This window comes from Mugil cephalus, chromosome 7 (assembly GCF_022458985.1).
Source record: "Mugil cephalus isolate CIBA_MC_2020 chromosome 7, CIBA_Mcephalus_1.1, whole genome shotgun sequence".
Classification (NCBI taxonomy): Eukaryota; Metazoa; Chordata; class Actinopteri; order Mugiliformes; family Mugilidae; genus Mugil; species Mugil cephalus.
In genome coordinates, this window is record NC_061776.1 from 8,486,084 (window position 1) to 8,498,894 (window position 12,811).

At 38.9% G+C, this 12,811-nt stretch overlaps 1 protein-coding gene across 1 annotated transcript in view; it reads left to right on the top strand.

Moving 5' to 3' along the window:
• Positions 1–12,811, top strand: part of LOC125010086 (zinc finger protein GLIS1) — a 54,747-nt gene that overhangs the window by 23,189 nt on the left and 18,747 nt on the right. Inside the window, exon 3 of the mRNA XM_047588434.1 lies at positions 7,783–7,944. Within this exon, the coding sequence (XP_047444390.1) occupies positions 7,783–7,944 (162 nt within the window). The remainder of the gene's footprint in view (positions 1–7,782; positions 7,945–12,811) is intronic.

Consider the following 12,811-nt stretch of genomic DNA (forward strand, 5'->3'; position numbering starts at 1 on the left):
TCTTCTTCTTCTTCTTCTTCTTCTTCTATTTCCAGGAGATTAAATGCTCTACGGTTACTAGAAGCACTTTGTCAAGATGTTTTGTTGTGACTGGGATATTGCGTAGGAATCATCCTGTTCATAGTGTATCCAAAAAACAAGCTGAAACTATTCTAACTGGACTAGTAGAGTTTCTTAAACACGTTCCCTTAGACCCTTCACAGTTGGTAAACACTGTGACGTTTTTTTGAGGGGCGGGGTTTAACTGGAGTCAAAAGATGTGAAAAACCGCAGTCTGTAAATGCTGGTTAGCATGTTTCAATGAACTGTTCTGGCATGAATGGACGAGGAAAAGGCATATTTTAGAGAATATACTAATACACTCAAACTGATGGGACTGCATTCACCAACCCCTACACTCTCACTCACTGGATGGATGAATTTAACAAAGGAGGACACAGAGGGGATGGAGTCCGGTCTGTCTTCATCAAGTGAAGCCTCTCCAACAAAGATATTACAAGAAGTAAGTGGAACCACTGTGGAGGGTAACGTAGCAAATGCAACTTCTGGTTGGACACCCCTGAAACACGCTCGCGGCTAGACTTAGCATTAACATGTAACAAGAATCCCCTAAATGAGGATTAATATAATGTACTTTTAGGCTGAAACTGATGATGCATTACGTATTAATCTGATCTGATTTGAAGAGTGTGTGTTGTTGATTGTTTCACTCCAATCCTTTCTTTTAATCTCCAAAGCCAAACCAAAGTCGTCTATGACTGTCAGTGGCTGGTATGTGATAAAACTTCAAGTTAGTGTTTTTGATTTTTCGATTTTGGCTCCAAAAATACAACAAGACGACATTTTCAGATTGACAGTGACAGTGTTCGCCTCAACATTTGTCTGTTTTGTCTCAAGCTAACGACGTGACTTCAGCATCTTTACCAGAAGTTTTAAATGATTCAAGTGAATCACTTTTATATTTTCTGGAGTTGGAGACCAGAGATGTGACAAAACGCTGCCAAAAAAATCACCCCCCCCCCTGAAAATTAGCTGTTGTAAAGTCAGCGCTGCAACACGGTTTGGCTTCTCCCGTCTCAAGTTTTAGTATTTCAGCAACACATTTGAAACTCTGAACCTGTGCTTGAGTGACACTGGAAAAAGAGAGTGTGAGCTGTGAAGAAAGACGAAAACTAAAACACAAAATAATCTTGGCAAAGATAAATCAACTCTTAAAGAACATTGTGCAAACTTTCAGGACGTGGTTTCAAGCTCACACATTTTTCAGGAGATTACATGCTGTCAAAACTCTGTTGCTGCCTTCAAATAGATCTTTTGCGAGCTTGGAGAGGGGAAGTTGTGTACACGCAATGTTTTGCATTCAGATGGTAGCCACCGAGGCTTAACAGCTAGCAAGTTAATGACCAGATGATTTAATGTAGAAAATATAAAGGCATAACAAGTACGTGAGGTTGTTGGGAACATCATACATACTTTAAATTATTTAGAAATCTAATTATCGAAAAGGTATTACTCACTTTTGTCATTTTTTTGAAAACATCCACAGACACGTTGCATTTCCTGAACTTGAACCTAGACCAGAAGTTTTCCACTCACGATGTTCTGAAAACCAAACCTAATTTAAAGGCAGCCTGCGTTTCAACCTCTCAGGTCTTATTTATTTCACGGGGAAGAGTCAGTCCAAACACATCTCACCCTTTCCAGCCCCACCTGGCCTCAGATGAGCCGTTCAGACGTTTAACTGGGTTTGAAAGGCGCTCGGCTGCTTACCGTCCGTCTCGACTTTACTCAGACTGATCAACAGTCTGTTGGACAGAGAGATGATCAAACGGTTTCCTGTCCTCAGGACAGGTTTCCCTTACTCATGTGAGCCAGAGGAAGAGACGTGGCTCTGAATGAATGAAGGATGTGTCTTCAGCGCCCCGAGGAGCGTCCAGAGGAGCGTCCAGAGAGACGCCGATCGTCCTTTACTTATTCTGACAGACACGATTCATTCAGAGTTAATAAGTAGCAGATATTTACGTTTAATGATTCTCTGATCAACTTCCTGATGTGGTTAAGGTGGTAACAGCTAATTTTATTTAAATACTACAAGTCCCAGAATTCTTGCTGCTCCACAGCTTCAGAAACACAACACCTGGTAAAACACACTTTTCCTAAACCTGACATAAACAGCAAGTTCAGCTGCTGGTCAAAAATGCATAATTTAGTGTCCAGCTTGTAAAACTCAAGCATTTGTTGCCTTTTTTTTGTCATATTTGATGGTAAATTAAAAAAAAATCTCTAACTTTTGGACCGTAAATAGGACGAAACAAGCAAACAGACCTTATTAATGGCTTTAAAATCAGCTTTGCAGATGTCCTGTAAAAGCATTTTAGATAAACCACCACAGCTGGAGCTTAAGATTCAAGATTAGAAGGTCACTTTATTACATCCCCGCAGGGAAATGATTTGGTCCAAGTAGTCATGAGATAAGAAAAACATATATGAACAAGACACAGATGTAAGAATAAAGTAAAATAAGAATAAGGGAAAACTAAAATTTATAAAAAAAAAAATAAAAATGTACACACCATATACAGTGAATAAAACATTTCTAAGCATACAGTTAGCTAAAGAGTGTTGAGTTCAGTTAACCACATCTGTTGGTGACTGCTTCACAATAAAAGACAGCCAGTCAACAAAGAGGCTGATGTCAAAGAGAATAAATTACAAAATAAAATAAATTACATTCCACACGTTCAACTTATTGTTTGTAAATTTTATTAAATGTTTCTTCGTCTTTGGCCATGAATAGCTGCATTTCCATTACACTTCTGGAATAGATATAATATAAGGATAAGATATAAGCGTTTCCATTACCAGTGTTTATTGTGATATGTGGGTTTTGCACTGTTCTAGGGGGAAATGGAAACGCAGTAAATGGGGTTGTGTCCACATCTGGGTTCAGTTCAAAATTTCAACCCTACAGTGTTGTTGTAGGATATAAGAAGACTTTTTTAATTTTGTGAGCAAATTTTTTATTTTCAGTTTCAATGCAGAGATGGAGCCTTTGAACGCCACATTTGACGCCTTTTACCTTCTCTGACCGGCTTCTAAACCTCACAGGCTGAATTCTTGGGGACAGTCTCCATTTTGGATGACCTGTCCCCCCAGCTATAGATCTCCTCAAATTTTTTGTTTGCTTTTTATGAATAAGAAAAAAAAATGTTGCGCACAGACTACAATTATTACGGTAGCCGGTCGAGCTGCTATTGACATCACAGACATAGCAGTTTAAGTATGAATAAATATGTCAAAATAAATGAAACTGAAATGAAATAAATGAAACTATAAAATAAGTGAAACTATATTTTTTAATTTCATCTGGAGAACATTTAATTCTTTTTTTTTCTCTCTCAGCTGTAAATATCAACAAATATCAGCAAATCTGTTTTACAACTGGTGTGGGATTATTCTACAACATTTACTCATCATCACAGTAAAACAGTGTACATGATGCATGAAAAAATAAATACTGTGATACACATTTTTGGTCATACCGCCCAGACCTAGTGCCCAAGTTACCAAATATGGTTCCTTGCCCCATAAAGGGTTAACAAAGACGATTTCAGAGTCAATATCAGACTCCAGTATTCTGCCTGAACGGCTTCCTCTCTCTCGCAGCTGACCCCCAAACACCTCTGCTTTCACCATCACTGTAAACGGGTTCAGTTCCACCAGTTTTATGAGCTGAGCGCGTAAATCAACCATCAGATTTGTCTATAAAGGGTGATAGACTGAGCTGTACACTCAAACCTGCAACAAAAGACTTTTTTTTTTTAGGCAGAGATGAAGAGAAAACCAGATCACATCGTTACAACGTAAGGCCTTCGCCCTCCATCACCTCCCTCATGAGTCACTCTCTGAATCCTAACGACTGAACACGTATGTCCCATGATGACCCTCTGCCAAACCCCCGACTCTCCGTTAGTCCCTCGCTGTCATCAACCCTGGACGCCAATTAATAATTCATTCAGAAGTTTGCACTCAGGGACACGCTTCCTTCTCAAGTGAATTAGTTCATCACAGTGACCTAATCCTCTGCCATCTTATAAATACGTTAACGGGGAGAGTCGCCTGCAAACAGATTAATAAGATTAAATCAACGAAATTAGCCATTAGTCACAGTCGAGCAGCGTGAATCACGTCATTTCATTTTCATAAAGCGCCCCCGCGCCAAAACATGTAAATTAAGTCACTCCCGGTGCCGCAATGGAAAAACGAATATCTCACATGAATGTAGTCAGTGTTTGTTAATGAATTCAGCCTTATTTACCGGCTCGTAACGTCCAGCCCCAGATTCGGCAGGTGTTACCGGGGGCCGTAAACACGAGCACCCGAGGGAGTCATCGCAGATAATTTATGGCGCGTTAATGACAGTATGAGACCGTATGGAGATCTGCAGAAAAGACCCAATAACTAGTTTTTGTGCGTGTGTTATTCAAATTGAGCCGCGCTGACATGTGTGGCCACTTTAACTTGAGTCCATGAGATGAGAGGATTTAAAGCGAGAAAACCCACTCATGGCTACGGAAAGTATGAAACAAAGGGGCCAGTTGAAGTTTTTATTATGTGTTCAAGCGGCAAGAAGCCTTTAGTTATAGCTTGTACCGTGACCTGGACAACTGAGGGTCTGCACAGACATATGAATCTGCAAAGGCCCTAAAGTAGAGGGGCCGATTGAGGGGTCAAGAAAACACTTTCAACATAAGATGAAGCTTTCACTGTATGTTTTGTTATTACAACCATGAGGTCTAGTCTTCTCTAACCCTAAATATAAGACATTATTTGGTATATTTTGATATTCTCTAACTACTTGTCCACAGCTGCACTTTAAAAGGTGACGCACCCAACGTGGGGCTTGAACCCACGGCCCTGAGATTAGGAGGCTTGTGCTCTACTGATTGAATAAGATGAAAATTATATATTAATAATAATTAAAATAATAAATATTTCAATCTGTCAACAACCCAAGTTTAAATGTACATTTTGTACAATGACATAAACTTCTAATAAGACGGTGAATAACTTAAAAAATAAATGTGTTGAATCAGATGCGCGTCTCACATAAAATGTTGCCTCTCCTGGTTTATAATCATCTTATTTAAGTGAGTGTTTAAATATTTTGGTCCCTAGTCTGTACTTTTATATAGAGTCTGGGATTCATTAGAATTAATCCCCATTGCTTTTATGTACAGACTCATTAAACTAAATGGGGTGACTGACATTTACAGACTCATTAGCAGCCAGAAGTAATAAAGTCCTGGAATTAAAAGTAGGTAGAAAATTAAATTGAAAAGGATGAGACAGAGTTTGGTCAAGCTATTAGAATCAGAAATTGAAGAAATAATAAATACTTTCTAAAAGCAAATCTACTTGATGTTTTAATACGTGTAAAATCCACGGAGGAACTTTTTTTAAAATTAATTTTGTGAATAGGAAAGAATCATTTGTGGATGAATCAGTAATAAGATTAAGTTTATTACATTTATGTTTTCATTCAAGATTGAATCTGTTTAATTTAATACACGCTAGTGAAGTCAGACAGTTTTATTTGTGCAAATATCTCCTGTGTTTGTCTAAAACGGCCTCTTACTCCAGTCAAACATTTACGTTTAAGCTTTGACCTGAAGGTCAGATATGACAACGCGGCTAATTTACAAATTGTGAGATGCGAGATTGAACGTGACAGAGTTTCTTCAGCTATAAAGTGTTGGTTTATGACCTGCTGTGTGTTAAACCTGCTGACGTTGATATTTGCTTCTTCTCGTCTGGATGCAGTCCAACAGAAACACTTTAACCAGAAGTTACCACAGTCGACTGTGAGTGTGTGTGTGTGTGTGTGATTTAAATGGTGATATATTGCCTCCTCATTACTTCTGTCTTCGACATCGTCATGAAAATATGATTTTATTACGTTACAGCTGCAGGCCAACAACGTTTTAAGGCACAGAAGGGGATTATATGTGATCCGTATATGAGGATAAACGTTCGGATGTCTGCCAGTGGGAAGATAAAACCTCGGAAGTATTATACTCAATATATTTATGTATAAGCGTGTGTGTGTGTGGACATTCAGGTTATGTGGTAATGTCTTGTCCCCAGTTGAATTCTCCCTCTGTCTCTTATTACTGGCAGAGTTGTGCCAGTCGTTATTCATTTATTAGTAGCTTCACATTGTCTCAAGTCTGTGCCTACATGTACATTTAAGGTTTTAATGACTGGCTTAATGTGATTATTGTACACTCACAGGCCATTTTATTTAAAGGTTGGACCCCCTTTTCCCTTCAGAACTGCCTTAATTCTTGGTGTCATACTTTCAACAAGGTGTTGGAAACATTCCTCAGAGATTTTGGTCCATATTGACATGATAACATCACACAGTTGCTGCAGATTTGTCGGCTGAACATTTATGATGAGAATCTCCCGTTCCACCACATCCCAAAAGTGAAATATTGGATTGAGATCTGGTGACTGTGGAGGCCATTGGAGTACAGTGAACTCATTGTCATGTTCAAGGAACCAGTTTGAGATGATATGAGCTTTGTGACATGGTGCATTATAGGGATAGACATGGTCAGTAACAATACTCAGGTAGACTGTGACATTTAAACCATGCTCAGTTTGTACTAAGGGGCCCAGAGTGTGCCAAGAAAATATCTCCCACACCATCAAACCACCACCACCAGCCTGAACCGTTGATACAAGGCAGGATGGATCCATGCTTTCATGTTGTTTACACCAAATTCTGACCCTGACATCTGAATGTCGCAGCTGAAATCAAGACTCGTCAGACCTGGCAACGTTTTTCCAATCTTCTATTGTCCAGTTTTGTTGAGTCTGTGTGAACTGTAGTCTCAGTTCCTGTTCTTAGTGACAGGAGTGGCCCCGGTGTGGTCTTCTGCTGCTGTAGCCCATCTTCTTCAAGGCTGGACGTGTTTGTGCATTCAGAGATGGTATCCTACATTCCTTGGTTGTAACCAGTGGTTATTTGAGTTACTGTTGCCTTTCTATCATCTCCAACCAGTCTGCTCATTCTCCTCTGACCTCTCACATCAACAACTGCTGCTCACTGGATATTTTCTCTTTTTCAGACCGTTCTCTGTAAACCCTAGAGATGGTTTTGAGTTAAAATCCCAGTAGATCAGCAGTTTCTGAAATACTCAGACCAGCCCGTCTGGCACCAACAACCATACCATGTTCAAAGTCACTTAAATCCTCTTTCTTCCCCATCCTGATGCTCAGTTTAAACTTCAACAAGTTGTCTTGATCACCTCTACATGACTAAATGCATTGAATTGAGCCATGTGATTGGCTGATTAGCTATTTGTGTTAACAATTTCCTGCCATTTTCTTCTTCCAGCTGAACGTCATGAAGAAAGCATAAATTGAGACTTCTAAATTTGCAGCTTCTATAGTTCAAGTGGTTCTATATTAACTGTCTCTGTTAAATGGATTAGATGTACAGAAAATAAAATTTATTATGGAGGTGCTTCGATAGCTCTCCGTGAACTGACAACTTTACTGCTTGTCATCGCCTCCTCTCTTACCACATAGCTTCCTGCCTTTCTCCACCAATACCTATCCAATAATGGCAGAACGAGAAATAATAAAAAAGGACAGTTTTATCCCGCTGAAATATAACCTACACACAATAAACTCAGCCAACATCCTGTTTTATTTGGAAATCATTCTTTAAGTCAGTTCTCAAGTAAAAAGCCGATACCTTTTCTTTGTCAGTTTGAGGGCTGCTCCAAGGCGTTCTCCCGTCTGGAGAACCTGAAGATCCACCTGAGGAGCCACACCGGAGAGAAACCCTACATCTGCCAGCACCCCGGCTGCCTCAAGGCCTTCAGCAACTCCAGCGACCGGGCCAAACACCAGCGCACACACCTGGACACGGTCAGTGAAACGTCAGCCATCACCTGACAGGTCGCACTTACGCGTCAGGAAACAGTTTAATGTAGCACAGGGTTGTATTTAATATGAAACCACTGGATTTATGCTTCTATAACGATACACACTTATAGCACTCAGCAGGGAGAATAGATCTGTTTATTATAAGAGAATAATAAAACCATTCACATGTGAAGATATCAGCAAATTGAATTAGTTTCCTTTTACACCTTCCTCTGCATAGATGAATGGATGAATATCAGACTCAAAGACCTTTACTTTCAACACATGAGCAAATAAAAGTAAATGATCCTCGAACTTGCGTCAGCTTTTTCCTCCATCTACAGTAACAACTTTAAATGATGAAACTGATGGCGAAATTCATCGGAGGATCCAGGGAAGTGCGGCCAGAGTGTCCCTCACAATCTCAGCGGTAATAAATTGAGATTACAACTGCAAACATAAGATATAAAAATAAACCTCTGATGTGGCCCGGGAGAGAACAGAACCCCGATTTCTTCCTCAAAATCCAAACTTTTTTAATCATTATGACTCCCTATGAGGGTACCACGTGCCAAATATCCGGCCGGTGTTACTACTTATTATTCTGTGAAAGTAGTTTATTATCCAGTGGAAGAATGATGATTCATTTATTTAAGAGTTGTACTAAAGTATAATTTTTATGTGCCTTCATCTGTATTTGCTTCGGATTTACGCGGAAATAACTTTTGTGAACCATTACTGTTTTTCTTTATCTGCATTTCCGTCAAGGTTATTGAGTTTCCTTGTTTTTCCGTAGGTTCAATGAAAGGTGGATGCTTAAAATGTCCAATTATTTCATATTAAACCGTGACCAAATCTGTAACATGGCTTGTTAACAGCCTCCTATCGCAGACTGCCTGCTCAACTTATTGTTGGTTACTTTTTGTAACCCCAGATTCTATGAGTAATGGTAAGCATCAGCACTGTATATTAGAGAGAGTCTGGCCAACTCCAATCATGGGCACCATGTTAGATACATCGGGCCTATGAATGTTATTGCCAACGTCTGTCAATATATAAAAGGCCCTCACTTAAATATCTCAGCGTCTACATACTTTAAATATCTTAAATGAGCCTGTAAAATGTTTTGTAGCCCAATCACCTTGTCAGTCATGGAGCTGTGTTTACCTTCTCCTCAGTCTCTGTGTTCATCCATCGCTGTTAAAAGTTTGAAATTACCCTTAAAAATTGTAATTAATACTCAGAAATAGTGAAAATTAAACTAGTCTTACTGGTATTTAGTATTAGCATTATAACATGAGCACGTTAGTGGTAATTATCTCAAAGTGAAGTACACGCTTAACTATGTTTGCTACTTAGTCTTCATGTTGTGGCATTATTGCCTCATATTTCGGAAAACAAGAAAAGACACAATTTTTTAGCAGCACATTGGTATTTTTATTGATATTGTAGTCAAAAAAATGACTTAAATGCTATTACACTAATGATATAATGGGACATTTATGTAGAATACACACTGTTGGCTGCATAGTATGAAATATATTCTGTAAATGCACAAGTTTCTTAAACAATTATTTAATATTGCTGATAATGAATGTGTGCAGGGCTCTTAACCCACATGAAATCTGTTTTAGGGTTGCTGCTCCTTTTCCTGCATAGCCGCCTGACATACAGACTAAATTCCTTCAGATTGTGAAACTGCATACCTACAGTGGATTTATCCTACAACCCACAGTTATTTTTACTCCTGCTGACAAGCTACGAGGATTTAGCAGTAATCCAGCCGATCAGATCTCTTATTACACGGATCGAGATGGAGCTACACGTTGCACTCCGCTGTTATTACAGCAAGAGCCGAAAGTAATTTTCTCCCTTTTGTGGTTTCACGCTGGCTAATGGCGGCTTCGCAGTTGCGTCACAGATCAAGAGTCAGACACATCTGGCGCCATCACGGAGGCCCAGTGGAAGACTGTCTGAATGTAAACAACAGTAACAGTATAGGAACCAAGAGAAGATTTAGATTAAACAGCCGGCATCATGTTACTGGTCTTACACGTTGAAGTAAAAAGGAAGTCAGCCTCACTCAGACGTATATTTCATTAATTAAATGTGGCCTGCATGTTGTCGTTGTACTATCAAACGTAACCGTAGCATGAATTCTGTTGTTGTGTACTACCGGCTGATTAGTCTGTCCATTCATCCATGCAGCCATCTACAACCATTTATCTGATAGAGGGTCATTGGGTTGCTGGCGACTCAGCCAGCTGGCATTGGGCAATAAAAGCGACTGCCTGGACAGCCTACCACCAGTCTATCTCAGTCTGTGGTTTTCACCCAGCCAATTGGCAAAGATCAAGGCAACATTCTCAAGTCAAATCGGGGTCAAATGTGGTCTACAAGGTCCACCTCTGCATGAACGCCGAGCATAACTGGTTTATTACGTACCAGGAAGAAGTGATCTAATGTGGTCCAGTGTGATAATGTGTATGTTGACATGTTCTAGTGCAGGTTTTTCAGGCCAAGGACCCAAAACTGATGGAGGGATTAAGTAGGGACCCCCTACCTACTACTATAAATATACATTATTATTATCATTATTGCATTCTGTATTTGACTATTCAAATAATACACAAGTTCAAATGAAAATAATTGTCAGATTCAAGTTATAACTTTAAAGTGTAGTATGGATAATGAATCACCAAGCCGTTTTAGCCTCAGTAGTGGGCTGATGGAAGCAAGCTAGCTATACTCTTAGCGTCTCTTCTGCTAATGGATGGATTTCAACTTGGGACTGAATAGACTCTCGGCCAATTGCAGGGAACCTGAGTCAATGTGTAATTGTAATATGTGTAATTAATCTGCCTCAATTGATCCCTTTACTAAAATATGTTGTATTTAAAGAAATTTAAATTTATGGGGGAAAAATAACACAAATACAGTACATTATCAACTCATGCTAAAGCTAGTATTACATGGTGCAGCTTACAGCTATATGAATTTTAAACAAACCGAAACATAAATCAATGAATTTAATTTATAATATAAATGTACTTCCACTTTACAAAGAGCAAATTCACACATTCTTTTCTGGACTATATGAACTTTAAACCAAATAAGTGCATCATATACTTCAGTGACTAACAGTTTGTATTTAACGCAACAAATAAACTTACAAGTGATGCTTCCACAAGCTCAAAGGAGAGGATGATATCATATGAAACACTGATCCGATCCCTTTGTCCGATAGTAGGAATGTGCTGCTCTCAATTAAGTCACATGACAGCCACATCCTGTACAGACGGGCTACTTCCTGTCTACACCAAATCACCACTAGGAGGTGCTAAACACTGTTTACAAAATCAAAAGTCTGGGTCAGAACAACCTTGATATTCTACATGAAAATTAAAATTAAATTAAAAAGATTTTCTTATGATTTACAATTGCACTCATTGACATTTAGACATTCCCAAGTGTTTCAATGAGTCACCTATCAAGGGTTCAAGTCATAAACTGTAAATAAAGATGTCATCTATTGGCAGAGAAAAATGGTGAGGCTAGAATTACGGGGATACAGGCGCCGCCATCTTGCATTTCATTAATACTGCAGTCTTCTCTAACTTCACCAATCACAAAGAAATGTTGAATTATACACCATATTTATTTATTTTTTTAATGAAACAAACACAATTTTGGATTTAGACTTTGTAAATGCTACCTACCGATTACAAATTTTCCCCCACAGAGCTTAGCTAGCTAGTTGTTTTGACGCTACTACTCTCAATAAAAATCCCTGGAAGGAGTGCAGAAGGTGCATTTTAGAAAGTTTCAATCATGGCTTTCTATCGTGATGTCATGTAGCGTCAAATAACTAAAATTAAACTCATCAGACCACCCATCAGCGTTATATTAACTAGCTAAAATGACAGATACAACCTTTGACGTGTACTTTAGTGTTTTAATTCAGCCCAAGTTCCATCCGCTAACATGGAGGGGGTGGAGCTTATATGACTTATACTGCGCCCTGACACCAGGGGGAGCTCTACTTCCTGTTATGTCTGTCCAGAAATACAAGGATATGAGTGGAGCCATGTTCATCCCAGTAGTGTCTGGTAGTATAGCGCCACCTATACTCCTGCAAAATCACTTTTGATTTATAGCCTGGTTGCAACGGATGTTAATGTGCTGATAGTTGCACTGTTCAAGCTATCTTCTTAGGAGGAGCTCAACATGCTTTGGTTTAAATTCTGAGGAGCTGTGACATTGTCCATCTTTATATACAGAATATAATTAAATTATTTGGATTTCCAGTCTATTAGTGAGGCTCAGAGGTTTGTTCCTGCGGTCCATGGATGTATGTATGTGTAATATCTTGGCACACATGCTACGATTGCACACCGATACGCCTGTTCATGAATTAACCGTATCTCTCAATCTGCTCAGTCACTTTAAATCCCATTACTCTTCATTTATTCTAAGTTTAGAAAGACAGTATTTCATTTTAAGTTGATTTGTTTAGACTCAGGGAGCGCTGAGTTGGTCTCCAAGGGAATCGTTTTCTGGAATAGTTTCGAAAGACCAAGAAATTGCCCAACTTTTTGACAGCTATTGTAGATCAGTTCTGGCTCCGGTGCCAGATCTATGTTGGAATTACATGTCTGAAAAATGTAATTTATTGTGTAGTTAGTGTGTAACACAAAAAGTGAGGACCGTAGAAAAGAAGTAATAATCACACTTTCTTGATTCTTATTGAAGTGACACCTGTCTTTAGACTCTTTCATTTTAAAATAACTTTTTAACACTATCATGAATTACATGATTTGTGTTGTCCTGAAAGCTACAATTTCTCCAAATTGTAGCAGCTGTAATTTAA